The sequence below is a fragment of the Pelobates fuscus genome, chromosome 2 (assembly GCF_036172605.1).
Source record: "Pelobates fuscus isolate aPelFus1 chromosome 2, aPelFus1.pri, whole genome shotgun sequence".
NCBI classification, from domain to species: Eukaryota; Metazoa; Chordata; class Amphibia; order Anura; family Pelobatidae; genus Pelobates; species Pelobates fuscus.
In genome coordinates this window covers 396230616-396249846 of record NC_086318.1, presented here as the reverse complement: position 1 = coordinate 396249846, position 19231 = coordinate 396230616, and the positions used below count along the sequence as shown (strand labels likewise).

Sequence of the window (19231 nt, the reverse complement as noted above, 5' to 3'; positions counted from 1 at the left end):
TTCCTGATTTTTAAACTTATTCAACTTGTATTCGGGCCAGATGGGGGGGTAGGGGGGTGCACGTGCACGTGCACAGACACACACAGACGAATCATAGCAGAAAGTTAAAGATAAATATATATAGGTTTTTACCTCTTAATACCATATCACCACTTGAAACTGTTCCATTTTCTTGCTGTGCTAGCAAAGTATTCAAGATAATTTGCGTAGCCCCCAGTCTAGGTAGGGTAACATGCGTAAGAAATGGCAAGTTATTTTTCTTGGCATAGGTCTGGCTTGTTTCCCTTCTTTTCCTGAGAAAGCCACCTTCTGGAAACAAAATGATCCACTTACGATCCCGACTTCTGTAGTACTTTTCCAAATGTTCTTTTAAGAACACAAGTTGTTGGTCTCGATAGGCTTTACCCTGCAATCAGAACCAAAGATTAAAAATATAACTACGCATGTTTGACTAAAAAAAAAAAAAAAAAAAAAAACACCTTAAACTTAAAATCTCAAACTTTAAGAGTAAACAACAAAACAAGGATAAACAAGGGGTTAAACACTTACCTTTCTCCAGCGCCGGGCGGGGAGCTTTCCTCCCCCTCTCCTCCTTCCTCGCGACATCGGCTGAATGCACATGCGCGGCAGGAGCCACGCGCGCATTCAGCCGTCGCATAGGAAAGCATTTACAATGCTTTCCTATGGACGCTGGCATCTTCTCACTGTGATTTTCACAGGGAGAAGCACGCAAGCGCCTCTAGCGGCTGTCAATGAGACAGCCACTAGAGGCTCTGAAGGCTGGGTAAACCCTCAGTATAAACATAGCAGTTTCTCTGAAACTGCTAGGTTTATTTAAAAAAAAAAAAAAAGGGGTTAATCCTAGAGGGACCAGGCACCAAGACCACTTCATTGACCCCTTAATGACACATGACGGAAATATTCCGTCACGATCCCATTTTATTCCAGAAGTTGTGTCCTTAAGGGGTTAAGCTGAAGTGGTCTGGATGCCTAGAGTGGTCCTTTAAGGGCGCATGTGGAATAATCTCGTTCTCATTCAATACCTTGGGCTCCCCTCTGTCACTGGGACCAGAATCGGTGGGCCCAGACTGAACAATGCTATATTTGCAGCACTCAAAGTGAGCACTGCATACATGCGTTTAAATGGGGTTTTAAATCCCAACTGCTACAATGCAGTTTGAGCAGTGTAAGGTCCCAGCTCACACCACGTAGTCTCAGTTATCAATTGATACCTGGGTCCCCCCTCTGTCAGACAGAGCCACAATCTATTGAGAACATCACGTTTAGCCATGGAGATTCTCTATGAGCTGCTTGCTTCAAGGAGACCCCCCCCCCCCCTGAGACTGTAAATGGTCTCCATGGCACAATGCCATTTAGAGTGGTGCTGGGATATATAGATATAGATATCCGTGACATATTGAAAACAGTCAGTAGATGGCAGCAACATACCACTTTCTACTGTTTTAGCTTAGAATTCCCTTTGGTAATGTCATTACTGATATTAGCAGAAGAAAATCCTAGGTATTGGGATTAAATTGGATTTGAGAATAGATTTAGGATTACGTGTGTCCACATTTGCATACGGCATGCACTTATAAAGTAATTTAAATATGCATGCTACTACAATGCTCCAAAATGTACCCTAGATCCATCTTCAATTTGCCACTGCACTGGGCAGGTCGTAAATTCAGCCTTGCATTTTCACAAAATTTGCAGAGGGTTTGAAAAGGGGGGTCATTATATACTCAGAAGCTATAGCTGTGCACAATTTAGTGATTTGTATTACAGTAGCACACGTTAAATTTACAAGATACACTGCTAAATTGCAATGTACACACACACAAAAAAAAAACTATAAACTGAAATAAATTGGTGATAAAATGACTGTTTTAGAAGACTCTAGATGGTGGTTTTAACACTATAGGGTCATGAATACATCTGTTGCTGACCCTATATTGCCCCTTTAAGGAACAAAGCAATTTTGGCATTTTTGTGCTGTGTGCGGGTTCAACAGCAATTTCCAGCTCTCTCATTTATTGCACCAACACATAGTATATTTCACTTTTTTAAAGGACAAAAATGACTAATTTGATGTGACAAAACAAGCAAACTGAAGCTGCTTTGTTTAGTGTTTAAACCAGAGCAACCATCTACATATGGGGAAAACACTGCACGTGTGTGATATCTCTTGCACGTTTCAGGAATGAAGAGAGATTACCGTATATACTCGAGTATTAGCCGACCCGAATATAAGCCGAGGCCCCTAATTTTATTCCAAAAAACTGGGAAAACTTATTGACTCGAGTATAAGACTAGGGTGGGAAATGCAGCAGCTACTGGTAAATTTCTAAATAAAATTAGATCCTAAAAAAAATATATTAATTGAATATTTATTTACAGTGTGTGTATAATGAATGCAGCGTGTGCGTATGTGTGTGTATAATGAATGCAGCGTGTGCGTATGTGTGTGTGTATGAGTGCAGCGTGTGTGTATGAGTGCAGCGTGTGTGTATGAGTGCAGCGTGTGTGTATGAGTGCAGCGTGTGTGTATGAGTGCAGCGTGTGTGTATGAGTGCAGCGTGTGTGTATGAGTGCAGCGTGTGTGTATGAGTGCAGCGTGTGTGTATGAGTGCAGCGTGTGTGTATGAGTGCAGCGTGTGTGTATGAGTGCAGCGTGTGTGTATGAGTGCAGCGTGTGTGTATGAGTGCAGCGTGTGTGTATGAGTGCAGCGTGTGTGTATGAGTGCAGCGTGTGTGTATGAGTGCAGCGTGTGTGTATGAGTGCAGCGTGTGTGTATGAGTGCAGCGTGTGTGTATGAGTGCAGCGTGTGTGTATGAGTGCAGCGTGTGTGTATGAGTGCAGCGTGTGTGTATGAGTGCAGTGTGTGTGTGCATGAATGCAGTGTGTGTGTGTATGAATGCAGTGTGTGCAGGGCCGGTGCAAGGATATTTGCCGCCGTAGGCAAAAAAAATTTTGCCGCCCCCCCCCATATGTCCTGACTTCCCCTCCTCCTCCCTCAGTGGTCCTTACCTCCCCACCCCCGTGTTCCTTCACCCCCCCCCCCCCCCAGTGGTCCTTACTCACCCCCCCCCAGTGGTCCTTACTCACCCCTCCCCTAGTGGTCCTTACTCACCCCTCCCCTAGTGGTCCTTACCCTCCCCTCCCCTAGTGGTCCTTACCCTCCCCTCCCATAGTGGTCCTTATCCCACCCCCTCCCTCTCATAGTGGTCCTTATCCCCCTTCTCCCTCCCATAGTGTTCCTTATCCCCCCCCATCCCTCCCATAGTGGTCCATATACCCCCCCATCCCTCCCATAGTGGTCCATATACCCCCCCCCTCCCTCCCATAGTGGTCCTTATACCCCCCCCTCCCTCCCATAGTGGTCCTTATACCCCCCCCTCCCTCCCATAGTGGTCCTTATACCCCCCTCCCTCCCATAGTGGTCCTTATACCCCCCTCCCTCCCATAGTGGTCCTTATACCCCCCTCCCTCCCATAGTGGTCCTTAACCCACCCCCTCCCTCCCTAGTGGTCCTTAACCCACCCCCTCCCTCCCTAGTGGTCCTTATACCCCCCCCCCCTCCCATAGTGGTCCTTATACCCCCCCCCTCCCATAGTGGTCCTTATACCCCCCCCCCCCTCCCATAGTGGTCCTTATACCCTTTTTTTTGTTATTATTAATTTTTTTTTATTATTATTTTTTTATTATTATTTATTTTATTTATATATATTTTTTTTTTTCGTCCCCCCTCCCTGCTTGATATATGGCAGGGAGGGGGGCTCTCCTTCCCTGGTGGTCCAGTGGCAGTTCAGTGGGGGGGAGAGGGGGGCTGGCAGAGCTGTAACTTACCTGTTCTGCAGCTCCTGTCAGCTCTCTCCTCCTCTGCGCCGTCCGTTCTGCTCTTCTGTCAGCTTACACTGTAAGTCTCGCGAGAGCCGCGGCTCTCGCGAGATTTACACTGGGAGCTGACCGAGGTGCTGACCGGACGGCGCAGAGGAGGAGAGAGCTGACAGGAGCTGCAGAACAGGTAAGTTACAGCTCTGCCAGCCCCCCTCTCCCCCCAGTCTGTATTATGGCAATGCAAATTGCCATAATACAGACCTTGACTCGAGTATAAGCCGAGTTGGGGTTTTTCAGCCCAAAAAATGGGCTGAAAAACTCGGCTTATACTCGAGTATATACGGTAACTCTAGGAAAAATGACGACTTAGAAAAGTAACATAATATACGGTATATTGTTTACACACACATACACAAATTAAAAAGTGCTGAAAGCGTGCACAACATTTACAGATCTACTTCCTCATCGCTGGATTTGTTTATTTGACCCATCATTCTACAAGTTTCACAGACACTCGGGTGTTTATATCTGACCAAATGTGTAATACTATGCAAGTCAATGAAGGTTTACGGAGGCTTCTGGTGTGGACTACTGAGGCTCTGAAATCTTGTGTACCGTTTTGTCGATGTTGCGATTTACCTTATCTAGTACATGTATCTACGGTTTACTTGCTTGATGATATTGGATCTACAGGAAACGAAAGCACTTCTCAAAAAATATCTAAAATATATCATCTGTAGTGTTTAGTATTACAAGACTTTTTTGTGAAAAATTAACCCTTAACATTTTTGGGGGTTTTCAAGAAATCACATTTTATCTACAAAGAAAGTGATCAAGTATTCCTTTGTCTAAACATACAGTTTTATAGAACCACGCATGAAAAGATTTAAGAAGAAAAAATATATATATATTCTTACCTGTCGGATGAAAAAATCCCCATGTACCAAGGATACCACACCAAAATTTGTGTACTTAAATATATGGTCCATTAACCACATCATTTGTCGAACAACCTGTAAGAGAATGAATATTATTACAGAAAGGAATGTACAAGCGACCAAGACATACCGAAAACAAGATAAATCAAATAATTGACAGTCACCCTATATAAAACATGGGGAAGATTAACATTTTAAAACACGCACTGGAGTGTGTTCAGGGACACCTTTTGCCTAGAAACTTATTCCTCCTCTCACTAGGGGAAATGGCTATTATCTTGTGTGCTATACAAACATTTTACTAGTCTTACAGGTTTATTCACTAAAAAAGTCCTAACAGCCTCACACGGGACAAAATGATCAGGATTGCAATTTAACAAGGTCTTGATTTTACAATCCAGTCTTCCAATGAGACTTAAAGGACCACTGTAGGCACCCAGACCACTTCAGCTTAAAGTGGTCCTTTAATTTGGTTCAGATTTTAGATGGACTGAACGTTTGCCAGACAGGTGAGAACCAGACCCAAATAGTTCAAATCCAGACAGACTTGTAAATAAATAAATGAAAATAAGTCCCATTTCCCCGCATTGCAGGATTTTAAAGAATTTGTTGTTTGACGGTCAACTTTCCACTGAAGCCTATGGAGCACAGTGCCAACCAGGATGCAACTGGTTTTATTAATGCAAAAACATGAATGTATAATTTCACACATTACTTCAGGAATGCATCCCCCTAAGCTAGGAAGGGATTTTTGCAATCTGCGCACCTGACCTTGAAAACCATGTGTAGCAAGAAACGGACAGGTGCCAACGCTCCTGGATTAATCCGAGCTCAAGCTGCAAACTCTGGGGATTGGAAGCAAACGCATGAACTTTATCTTCATTAATTTTTTAAAAATTGTTTAGTAGAATATATTTATATCGCCTCCCCAAAAAAAAAAATCAATGATCAACTCCAACCTGGAAAGTGTCTGTTTCCGTGGGCAGTAGACGGATCATGTGGCGGTCAGCGGATTATGTTGGCCGTGGCCTGTTTGAAGATATTTTATTTCACTGATAAATTTTACTTTATCAATATTTTTAAAGTAACAGGACGCGGTTAGCGAAGATTCTAGATTAAGTAGTGCTCCCCTAATTATGTTAAGTCTAGTATATTCAGCTCTAATGCGCATCCATAAACCACGTGTGCACTATTCATAAAAAGAAGCAGCTAGGTGTAATCTGTAACGAATTGCAATAGGATGGTCAATTGCTATATATTGAATACCATTTCTTCCGCCACTTGATAAGTTACCCCACTTTTTAAACTTGGACATTTTCATCCAATTAGAATTGCACATTGGGCTCTCTGTTACAGCAGTCTATAAGAAGTACTCTGTAATAAGATTAAATAATTCATGAATTGGGATCTTAGAGGTTCCCACAGCTCCTGTATAAATTAAAGGGTGCTCTGTCTGCCCGAGGGGGATACAGCAGTCATGTGTGGAACAGGGAGGGACAAATATTTGTTGAATGCAGGTGCCCAGGAGACTTAAAATCGTTTATAGTTTTTGTTTAATTAAAAATGTTTTTAAGTTTGATGCTGGCATTATCATTCCTGAAATACCTAGCACCTGGGTTAGCGCAGAGGGCTGCACATCGTCTGAGCTCTTGTTTCGAATCGCACAATCTGCCTGATATCGGACTCCCAGCCAGTTGCTGTTGCCCTACAAAGCTACATACAGCCATATGTGAAACCGGGGGAAGTCCCTGTGACCTAGCGTACTTACCTGCTTGACTCTTCCGCGGAGACCACACTGCAGCCTACCACCGCTGCCGGGCGGGTGAAACGGCCGATAACCTAGCTACAACAAATAAGGTCTACCACTCTCCTCGTTACACCCCCCCCCCCCCACTGAAGGACTCTCGCTATTCAGCATCAAGCAAGGGGCCAATATGGGACCCACGCGGCACATTCAACATGGCCGCCATTCCAGCCGCCACTCCGCAACCATCACCAGGCTTGACGACACAGGACTGGCTCACCGCATTCAATCAGAGATTTGACGACATCTGCCAGAAATTCTGGAGCCGGATCCACAACCGAGCTCAGAGGCAACCCTCTCATGCAAAACAACGATCCCACAACAACTCCGTGGGAAGCATACCTCTCACCCAAACTGGAGATTATGAAGGGACACAGCTCGCTTGTACCTACACCTCCTGTGATGCAGATGAGGGATGCTGAGGGCCTCCACGCCTGCTCTTCTTCCGAGCCGGGGGCTCAAATGGAGGTATCCCCCCCACCCCCCCACTGCCGTCCATATACCCATTAGGTCATCCGACACCCAGAGAACTCATGGGCCCATCATCCTGATGAAGGGACTAATGGACACCAGGCATGGGCACCCACAAAGGTCTTGGGCCGAAGACATGGAAGACGGAGACCTCGCACACCCTTACCCAGCCGATGAGAGATAGCACAAGACCCCCACAAACCCGGTATGCAGACGGATTTGGGGAACACAAGAGCGCCCTACCAAACGTGGCGCGGACTACCACAAAGCCAGAGGGGACTGCCACACACAGGGATCGGCTGATAGCCAGGCTACTCCTGCTGGAAGCCGAGTTGAGCAACTGAACTTGAGCGATATCTTTAGTCATCACCTGAGATGTTCACTATTCTCATTATGTTTTAGTTAGGCCTGTTGTCTATTTTCTTTTCTTTTATGCAACCGTAAGATATTTTGCCTATTCGACATATGCCTGACCGAGCTCCCAGATGGAGCTTATAGCATGCAGATGCTGACGCCACGCCGTTTCGTTAGCCTCAGTGGATTAATCAATCTCTCTCTTTGCCGCATCCTTACCCGTACTTATCCATTAACACCTGCACCTAGAGAGGGTACCTCATATACTGTTAGTAAATCTCCTACTTAATCTTGCACGCAGACATGTACTACTTTACTTAAACATTTGATTCAGTTAAGCATGTTACCTTATTATTTTATCATATGTCAGTAAACCAATCTGTATTTACATCTGCATTTGTACCCTTCCCTGACACATAAGACTAAAGCTCAGAAAAGCATAACTCAGCATACATACGACTTATAAGCAATGGTTTAGCTTGAGTTTAACATAAAAAATTTAAAAAGAGGCATCAATATCCTGAAAATGTACTGCACTAACAATACCGATGTATCAACCCCTTGATGTAACTAACTCATACATTTCCCATACTACTTCTTCTGTACCCCATCTTATATGCCTTAAATAAAAGAAAGATTGACAAAAAGCCTTGGCACAGAGTGTGGACTGGGCTCATTTACAGTTACTTGGCCTAATCGTTGCCATTATCTTGGTCAACAGGCTGACCGGTAGCAAAGCAGGACTTTCAATGGTCACAGCACTGCCAGATGTTATTGCAAAGTTGCTATGGTGAAAATGGGATGGTAGAGAAAAAAACAAACAAATGATGGCAGATCATGCAGCCAATATCAGGACTGCCTTGCAAGGTCAGAGACTGCTGTCCAGTATTGGCCAAATGATAAAAGGTTTTCCTGCACAGTGTTAAACATTTGCATTACACGTGTATCAGAACAATAAGGTCATATAAAGCAATAATAATCCCATTGCTCAGTCTCTAATGCAACTCGCTTCAGAATATGCAATGCTAAGTGTATCATTAGAGTCATTAAACGATAAATGAATATTTCATTGTTAACTCCAACACTCCCCTTTCTACAAAATACTCGACATGTGTTCTCGGAGAGGCAGGATCTTTGTGTTGCAAACTGCGGTTACCATGTCTACATTGCAAAATAAACATTCCGTCAGTAGTAAAATTGTAAAAGCAGAAGTTGGGGCAACTGTCAATTAAACAAAGCAGAGGAAGTGGATCTGTGCCAGAGCAATGCTAGTGAATGGGATAATTAGAAGGTAGAGGATTCCCCCTGACAGACAGCATACCATGCCTTTGTCTTGAAGGCACATCATAAGTGTGCAGACGTCGCCTGTCGCTTGGTGGTTCACCAGCATCACCGCTTCGTCTTCTGTAATCGTTTGTATGTTGTCGCCCCATTCAACAACTGGAATCACAAGAAAAGGCAAAACGTTACCGCTTGGCTTTAGAATAGGCCTGCAATGTGTTCAAATGGCTACATGAACAAAGTGATCCTGCACAATTTATGTCAAAATAGCCAAGTTGGGAAATAAAACCAAAAACAAACACACACACACACACACACACACACACACAAAAAACCATGAGCCAATTTGAAAAAAAACAAAACAAAACCAACAAAAAAAAAAACCAACACCAACCTTTGCTATTTTGGTCTAAAACTGAAAGTCATTTTGCCTGCTCTCCATAAATCCCCATTTAGTGAACAGACCTCATAAAGAAAGCAGCTAAACATACAGATTAAAACATGTCAAGCAGCTTTAAAGAACACTTAAAAACTATTAACGAAATACATTTGGGAAGAGACTGCATTCCATTTGTCTGCTGATAAATCATGCATGATCGTGGTTATTTCACCAGAGCTAGCCTTTCTAGCAATACATGCGTGTACATTGTACAGATAATGAAATGGGGAGGGGGGCAATCCCTTAATGCAGTGCAGTTTTTGACAGTGACCTAAATTACACGACCTTCCATTCTATAATTGTAACATGCTATACTTAATATCATATAAACCTTTGACAGACCATTCCCAGTGGGATTTCTTTGCACTAAGGGAGACAGAGCTACAGTGCAGTTGCCTGGATCTGAAAGTATGATGTGGGGACCCATTTAAATGGAATAGAATAGTCCTGATCAGGTAGCCTGAACATTAACACATTGTTTTTGTTTTGTTTCTCCCCCACCCTCCCTTTCTGCCTCAGGTGTATTTAGGTTAAAAATAAATACATTTTAAAAAAGTGTGAGCTAAAGAGCTAAATCAAATATCCGGCATAAGTTCTGTTTAATATTTTACGGCACCTCGAAAGTTTGTGTTTATTTCAAGCAGAAAGTCCCTTCTCCTTCTGTTACCACCTAAATCTCCTTACAGAATCAGGTCTTTGGAATTTATTTTTTTTTTTTTTTTTTTTTTAAACCACAAATCTGAAGAACGCAACTATCGATAATGAAATGACTGTTTGGATGTAACATTTCTCCAGATAGCACTCAGCACACACGTAATCCCAATACTAAAAAAGGAATACAGAAAAAGGAATTCCAAAATGGAATACAAAAAACGTAGATCTGGATTAATTTTTATTTTAGAGATTTTTAATGACTACTTCAATTATATTCTCTATTTCCATAATGACAAGCTTTACGAATAAACCCTGCACAAGGTCATTCACTAAAAACTCAGAACTGTAGCAAATTACAAGCGGGACGGCAGCATTTAGGGTAAAGTAATCAAACTGGGACTACAGTTTAGTTGGAGAATTTTTCCAGATCAGCGATTTTAAACTGCGCACCCATTATGATAAAAACTTTCAAGATCCATTTTTCTCAGCACTTCCAGCATTCGCACACAGAACATATAACAAGTAGGCAGATATTCTGTGTGTGATCAGTTACCAAGGAAACATGATATACAGCTATTTCAAGAGAGATATAGGGGGCAGTTCAAAAGTTTATTTTACAGGATGATTGAGATACTATTGTCTAATAACAGTTCGTTCACCATATCATTTCAAAAACATGCACAATGCTATACTTAAGTAATTAAATCAAAATCTATTAATATGTCCTTTTTATATGCAGCCATTTACACGCTGCTCTATAAAATGTAGCTGGCAAGCAGCCACCAACTAAATGAAAGGAAAACACCAAACACTATAACCACTACAGCCGCCACAGTGATTGCGATACCATGAGTGCCCTGGTACTCTCCCAGTGTAAACAATAAAAACATTTGTCCCACCCCGAACAGAAGAATTCACTAATAGCTACCATGTTTCCTCGAAGATAAGACTGGGTCTCATTCATTTTCCCCCTGTAAAGCAGGGAGGAGGAGATCTTATTTATTTCGGGGAAAAACGACGTGCTAGAAAGCAGGTCTTTGCTCAGGGGAATTCCCCCGAACATAGACCAGCTCACTAGGGAATGGAATCCTGCAAATCTATGTTCAGGGAAAGTACTCGCTACTAAAATATCGCAAATCTATGTTCGGGTAAAGTACCCCGAACATAGATTAGTTGACTCGCGAATGAAATCTTGCGTATCTATGTTCAGGGAAACTTCCCCAAACATAGATTAGCGAACAACCAAGGAAGGCATAGGCAACCTTCAGCACGCCAGATGTTTTGTACTACACCTCCCATGATGCTTTATGTTTGTAAGAGCGTTATGGGGGGTGTAGTCCACAACATCTGGAGTGCCGAATGTTGCCAATCCCTGGACTAGGGCTTACTTTCGGGGTAGGGCTTATATTAAGAGCAGCCCCCGAAAACAAGCTGGGGCTTATTTTCGGGGGATGTCTTATTTCCGTGGAAACACGGTATTACGCTAGGCGGACATTGTACATAACATTACCTTTTATGCTAGTCATGAAAACTTAGTTACATAGTATGTGAATCTATTACTGAAATAATCACTACACTAAAAATGTACATATTTTTGGGTGTCAAGAATAGCTGGTAGGAGCTGATAACATCCCTTTGAAAGACACTTCCTCTGTTGCGGTCAGTTTGTCAGTCTCACTAGCAGAATACATCCTTTAACAAATCTTTAATCTCAAACAACCAGTTGCAGTTAGGAGGTATTACGATCTCCAGAGAGTGGCCATAGAGAGACACACATGCTCCGGTCTCATAAAACCTCTCGCTTGCAGCATCTATTAGCAAACATTAAGTTAGCGGTGTCATGAACCACCTTTGATAATGGTCATTAGACAGGAGAACGCACTAGTAACTGGCTCCCTTTCTTCACATAAGCTGGTTTAGTCGTGATCAAAGCAAAGCATTTATTAAAAATGGTTTCTCACAGTAGGAGTAAGGAGGGTATAAGAATTGAGGGCAGCACTAACATTTATTTTAATAATAATAATTATATATATATATATATATATATATATATATATATATATATATATATATTTTTTTAACATTTTTAATGTCCACTTGTCCAACGGACTGAGGTGGTAATCTAATCTACTTGCCCCTCATGACAAGCTACCAAACAACTCAATTATAAAAATGGAGGACCCTGCATAGATCCCTGGGCACAGTGTCTCCCTGTCATGTCTCTGTTCCCTACTGTAGTGTGATGCGTGCGCTGGCTTTATGTAGTAAGTGTGCATGCTGGCTGTGTGTACTGTACAGTAGGTGTGTGTTTGTGTGTGGTGGTACTTTATGTTTTGCCCCCCTCCTGCCTGGCAAATTAAACTTCCTGCCTGGCGCCCAGAACTCCATGTCCCAGGTAACAATATTAAATATCTCAATATATATCTACATATAACAATAGGACCAGGTACCATGAGAAGACATCCCTATAGTTTATACTTGTTTCCATGGTGACTACTTCATGCTTCGAACTTTAAAAAGAGGGGAGATTTGTAAAATGGTCCATAACAATGTCTATGTGCAAGTTTGTACTAAATAAACCTCACATAGAGGTTCATGAATGCTCACTAAATGTTAGACATATGCAGCTTAGCGTTAGTCAACAGTTAACATGAATGAGAATCACAGCCTCTACACAGATTACACAATCTTCTATAAACAAACTGCTTGAAACTCAATGGGTGTGTCCTATATCAATGAATATTGCAAGAGTTGACCGGAATCCATTCGTTTTGACATAGCTCACTTCCTTTCACCCTCCGTACCTCTAATTACTCATCAACAAATACCCACAGGCTGAGAAGTGAGAAAAGATTTTTTTTTTTTTTTTTTATTCTTTATTTTTGCACACGATAGGTAAGGCAAGAATTGTACAACTTGGAGGCTTGCGCAGAAGCCAATACACAAAAAATCAGTCTTGTAAACAGAGTAATTGACAGTAGCCGACATCACAAGCCACTTTATGAATTCTATACAACTCGCCCCCCATCGAGGATTTTGTGTTTCTTTAAAATTCTATGCTTAACACGATAGGCATAGCAAGAGCAATACAACTGTGAGGCTTGCGCAGAAGCCAAAATGCAAAAGATGTGAGAAAAGATTTCTACCATAGACTTTTTAAATAGAGACCCAGACACATAACTGTGTGCAGATATTCAACCCAGGGTAAAAAAAAATAAAAAAAAAAAATTCACCCAAGTTCCATGAAGGACCTGAAAACGTTTAAATAAACCTGTCAGAATGTCACATAGTATGTCAAGTTATTAAATCTCTCACAAACCCCACCATAAAGTGCACAACACAAAACACACCCTTGTTATAGGAGCAATCAATCATCAATACATATAACCAGTGATCGATTAAAGAGGCTTTACCAGCATGGCTATGCCCAAGAAACCAATTCATTTAGTTTAATGAAGCAGTTTTGGTGTATAGACCATGTCCCTGCAGTCACTTTGCTCATTTTTGATATTTAGGAGTTAAATCACTTTGTTTATACAGCCATATTATTATTATCATCATCATCACCATTTATATAGCGCCAACAGATTCCGTAGCGCTTTACAATATTATAAGAGGGGGGATTTAACTATAAATAGGACAATTACAAGAAAGCTTACAGGAACAATAGGTTGCAGAGGACCCTGCTCAAACGAGCCTACAGTCTATAGCCCTAGCCACGCCCCTCTGCATGTGACTATTACAGCCTTTCAAAACACTTCCTGTAAAGAGAGATGTAATGTTTATACTTTATTTATTGCAGTCTGTTTGATTTAGAATTGTGTATCTCCTGCTCTGTTAATAGCCTGTTAGAGGCTGCAGGAGCCTCATGTATGTGATTAAAGTTCAATTTACAGAGCAAGAAAAAGAAAAAAAACGCTAAAGCAAGTTAACATCTGAAAATAAACCCATCAGTCACAACCAGTAAAGGTATGGCTAGGGCTGCATGGAAAGAACCAAGTGATTTAACTCCTTCAGGATTTCAGTCATGGAGGAGGACACGATGATCTTGGCCTCGGAGGCGGGCCAGCACATGCGAGACCAGCACTGCAATAGAGAAAAGGTAAGCAAATACTTTTTAACTCCATTCTGAGGGGGCTGGTCACCTACGTAGATAATCAAGTACTAGGGTTTAGAAATACATGTTTATATGTCTAAAAACTATAGTGTTCCTTTAATTGCGCGTTTTGGAACAATTAGACTTTGTTGCAGCAGACTTAATCAACATCCCCAACTGGGATCACCGGAGAATCCCAGGAATTTCTAAGTCAATGATTTTACAATTTAGCGTGTTCTCTGCAAGAAAGCAGGTCTCCTTAACCTGACAAGACTGCCTCATCAGCTCTTCTTTGTAGGTTTCCCAAGGCAATACACAAGTGCGTGCCAGGCAAGAAGTTTTAATGTGAAGAATCAGCATTCCGCCTCCTACAGTCAGAGACACAGATGTGAGCTCTACAAATAAATGATTGAATCTGGAACTTCCAGCATCACATCCCATGGCAGCACCAAACCGTGTTTAACCATGTCCTGACCACGACTACATTGCACTTCCAAACCTCCCTCTTATTATTTATATAGCGCCATCAGATTCCATAGCGCTGTACAATGGGTGGACTAACAGACATGTAATTGTAGCCAGACAACTGTACGTACAGTAACAGAGAGGTGGAGGGCCCTGCTCAATGAGCTTACATTCTAGAGGGAGTGGGGTATAGTGACACAAAGGGTATACTCACTATGGCAAGAGTGAGAAGACATTGAGTCCCCCATAGTTCTTAATTAGAACATTAGAATTCCATAACAATTTCTGCTGATTGAGGTTATGGGGCAGTAGTGGCCATGCACGTGTCTTACCTTAAGAGTTTAAAAAACATTTTGCAATTGTTTATCCCTTAATTTAGAAAACCCAGCACACCAACCCCAGGCTTTCTTCTTCTACGCATCTGTAGTATGAGAAAGGTTTAACCGGACAGACCGTGGTAGGCTGAGAGCATCAGCTGTCACAGATTGCCCATTGGGAGGATTTTTCTCTCAAACGCAAGTTATTATGAGGGTGGGAGTGTTCCTTTAAGGGACTGCCTTTGTCCTCCTCAGACTTCCCACAACATGTCAAAAGCAGTGTCTGCATTCAATTCAAAGTCTCCCGGTCACTGATGATCACAACACAAACTTGGAACCCTTTCAACATTAGGGCTGTGAAAGGGCGATCTTTAACTCCTTGTATGCCGAGCATGTGTCTCTTTCGTAGTTTAAAAAGGGAGCGTTAAAGGTAAACCATGACCATGCATGGAACACAGTCATATAGTTGCACCCTGGCACACGTGATTACTGTAGCTTAGCTTTTACCCACAGTAACGGTTATAAATGGTGATTAAATTCCTGGATGGCAGCTTCCACACTGAAATTCCCTCGAAATACATTCACTTCTGTAGCTTTAACTTTGGATTATTGTTAAAATGGGTTTTAGGAGGAAAAATGCCAGGTGACATTGTCTCTTTACTCCTGTATTTTTAGTTATTTAAATTTGTATTTAGAAATGATGGACATATTACTACCACTGTACTAAGTGTACAAAACATACAAGTAAATAGTGAAATGACGAAAGAGATATGGTAGATTCTAAACGCAGAGTTTTCCGCTCTGGCTGCAAATGGTAGTAATGTCATTAAAGATTATTTATTAATGTTTTTATTTAAGCTGACAAGCACATTCCTTTAACCTGATTTATACAAGGAGGAGGATTTATTTTACTTGTCTCTAATAGCAGGGCCTTGTCTTGGCTCTTTAATGTCTGAGCTACCCCCCCAGTACATATTCTGCAATACTGTATGAAACAGAATTTCAGGAAGTCGGGTTTCCTCAAGCACACTACCAGAAAGTCAGCCCTACAGCCAAAAAGACATGGCCATCAGCCAAAGCAGATGACAGACTCATTAGAGGCACTAGTATCAAGCATGGAATAGCAGTTCTATAAACCGAGCAACTGTATTAGCAAATAAAAAGGAAACTAAATAGAATATAAGCATAACAAAGATAAAACCGCTAAACTGCTCATACCCATTTATCAGAAACTTCAAACAAATCATAAAATAGAATGGTAAATGTGAGGGGTTTCTCCCATTTCATATATTTCCCCATGTAAGGGGCCAGGGCTGACACTGACCCCTTTCTTGCTCTCCTCTATCTTTAAATCAGATGATTCTGACAAGTTAACGTGTGACTTCGTATACAGTAGTAATTTCAGCTCAGTTATTGGCTCAATAGATGCCAAAAAGGAGGTACCCCACAATTTAAAAAAAAAAAAAAAAACAACCTGTTTTGCAATCACATGAACCACAAAAAGAACTATGTACTTCAATCAAGGATCAAAGCAGCACTAGGGAAGGTCTACTATAGCCAGCAAGTAAATATGTAAAACTCCTAGGGAAGGAATTAAAACAGAAACTTCAAACAACTAAAATTGCTGATCTTCTGGACAAACATAGCCAAAATATGGTCAACACACAAAAAACTATCAGTGAACTAGCAGCCTTCTATGAGACCCGTACACCGCACATCCAGACAATACCGCTATACGTGACTTCATTTTGGATATATTCCGAGATAGATTCCGCCCAGACCAACAGACTTCACTAGACAATCCAATCGCCGAGAAGGAAGAAAAAGAAGCAGTGATGTCCCCAACTCCCAACAAAGCCGCAGGACCAAAAGCGTTTACCAACATGTATTACAGTTTATTGGGTCCTGTATAAACTCTCCTGGATTGGGAGAATCCACTCCATCAAAATCTCCATGCGGCCACAAATCTTATAGTTCTTCCACACACTTACAATACCAGTTCCCACCACAGTCCTTGCTAAATTCCAAACATTGATCAATGCCCACATTTGGAGGGTGTGGGGGGGACGCCTCTGAGGATATCCCTCCCATCAACATGCTTACTCCTAAAAAAAAAGAGAATTTTAAGTATACTCAATGTAAAAAAATATTATATTGCATCTTCCATGGCTCAAACATGGTCTTTGCAGCACGTAACAGTCCATGTGAGGCACCCTTCTTAAAATTCATACTTCCATCCATTCAACATACCACAGCTCCTATAGACCCAAAACAAACCACAGCCAACTAACATGCAGACAAGATACACATTTCCCATATGGCAGAATAATGTTCTGCCACTCATAAGGTACTTCCATCCTTTCAGTTTGGCACTCCTGTACTCCTTAAAAGATTTTTACTCTAGATCTTCCCCCAACAGCATGGGAAAACGCAAGAATGACAAGTGCATTATCAATACAGAAAGAAAAGAAGGGGAGCTGTCAAGGATAGGGGTTTAGTGTAACACCCTCATCCCGTACCTAACCCACAAAAAATAAATAAAAAGAATTCACTATTCCTTTTAGGTTTTAGTTTTTGCTTCTGGAAGATCACACTAGGCTCTGTCGCAACCAGTGCTGTATATACTTCCATGAGGGCTTAAACACATAAAGGGGGAGATTGCTATCTCTTCAGTTAGTTCTCGTACTGCCAATCCATACCCGTTTGGAACTAGTGTGGTATGCTTTATTATTAACTACCTATTATTGAGCATCTCATTCAGGGCTGTTCACCCCATCAAATTATTAAGAAAGAAAAGGGAAAAAGTCATACAAGTGATAATATACAAGATTAAAAATAAAAAAAAAAAAGCCTATACATATAAGCTCTCAGAATTATTATAGATCATACATACACATCTAGCTCTCTGTATATATCTAAATACCTATTTCAACGTGTAAGCACTCAAGACTTAATATTGGTCAAAAGTGACCAACTTTATTTAAGAAGCCAGCATATTAAAGCCATTTCTAAATGAGACTATATATATATATATATATATATATATATATATATATATATATATATATATATATATATATATATATATATATATATATATATATATATATATATATACACACACACACATATATACACACACACACACACACACATATATATATACACATACATACATATTCATAACAGCCCCGCAAAAATACCAGATAAAGTAATTTGCAAGCACTATATTTATCCAAAACACCATAAACCCTGTACATGGGGATACTATTGTACTCGCAAGACAACCCTGGACACAAATATGAGTGTTTTAGAAAAGTAAACCTATAATGACAATATCATCAGAAAAGTGTGTTTTTTTGTGTGTGAGAAATGCATTTTTTGGGGGACTAGGTTTTGTGACTAACTGGCTATTTAAAAAAACTGGAGATACCTAATTTTGAATACCCTGGGTTGTCTTCTTTTGCAAATGGTATGCCAAGCTGGGGGTAATATTTCAGTGTGTAAAAAACTGAAATGGGCAAGCTCTTCATTTGACCCTGTAACGTTCCAAAACACCATTAAACCTGAATGTGGGGAACATTGTACTCGTGGGACACCACAGCATACAAATGTGTATTTTATATCAGTAAAAGTCAACAGCATTATAACATTTACAGATAAAATGCCATGTTTAAGCCTTTCTTTGTAGGTTTTAGAACACCATAATCTTCATAGTCTCCAAAACTGGCCAGATTATTCCAGATGAGGTTGTCACTCTAAGTGCATGATTTAGGTCCCTCCAGGGATGCATAAATAGGTAAACCTTGATTAGGTGATAAAATATCCAACACACATGCACAAAATATATCCTGCCACCAAATCCCTAAGAACCATTTAAAGAAAAAAAAGCTTGGAGGCAATCGTTTTTAAATATTAGCCATTTGGCCAAGGAATTTTCACCTTGTTACAGGATTGTATGTTTTGAAAAAGACACACCTTTCTTTTAGTGCTACTTTCACAATCCCTAATGACAATATCTACGAGGACCTTTCCTACCTGTGAATTCTGGCACTATAGACTGCACTCTAACTGTCCATTCCTGTACAAAGTCTAGGTCATTATAGGACAGCCAGTTTAGGAACAGGTATGGTTAGTTGTGTTATCCACTGAATATTCTCAGCACCAGTAGCCCTAAACTCGTTAGTTTCACCCGCATGCAGCACTAAAAGCTTATATAAAGCAGCACTTTGGCGGGCTAAACCTCTTTCCTCAGCTTACTGGAACAAGCATCCCATCCACCCAACCGTCTGTTGTAGACTAAGGAGTAAAGTCGCCTCCAATTTGGTGAGTGGACAGATGCGCAGTGAAAACAATCTAGCTCTCAGGGTACATTGTATTAGTTTCAGCTTGGTGTTAAAGTTTTTGAAAAGTTTATTCGTTCAATACTAGTCATGGTTTCATTGGTGAATGGGTATGTGCAATGCCTCTCAAACCCTTTCAATAAAATGCTACAGCCATTATATCCATTGCCAGTCTCTCTGTGTACGTCTATTTCATTTATGTTACTGCTGTAATAAGTTCTATATATG

General features: G+C 41.1%; 1 protein-coding gene across 1 annotated transcript in view; it reads right to left on the bottom strand.

The window, feature by feature from the left end:
• Positions 1-19231, bottom strand: part of LPGAT1 (lysophosphatidylglycerol acyltransferase 1) — a 77947-nt gene that overhangs the window by 13878 nt on the left and 44838 nt on the right. The window contains exons 3-5 of the mRNA XM_063443871.1: positions 8730-8848; positions 4759-4854; positions 133-406 (exon numbers count right to left, since the gene is read on the bottom strand). Coding sequence (XP_063299941.1) covers positions 133-406; positions 4759-4854; positions 8730-8848 — 489 coding nt within the window. The remainder of the gene's footprint in view (positions 1-132; positions 407-4758; positions 4855-8729; positions 8849-19231) is intronic.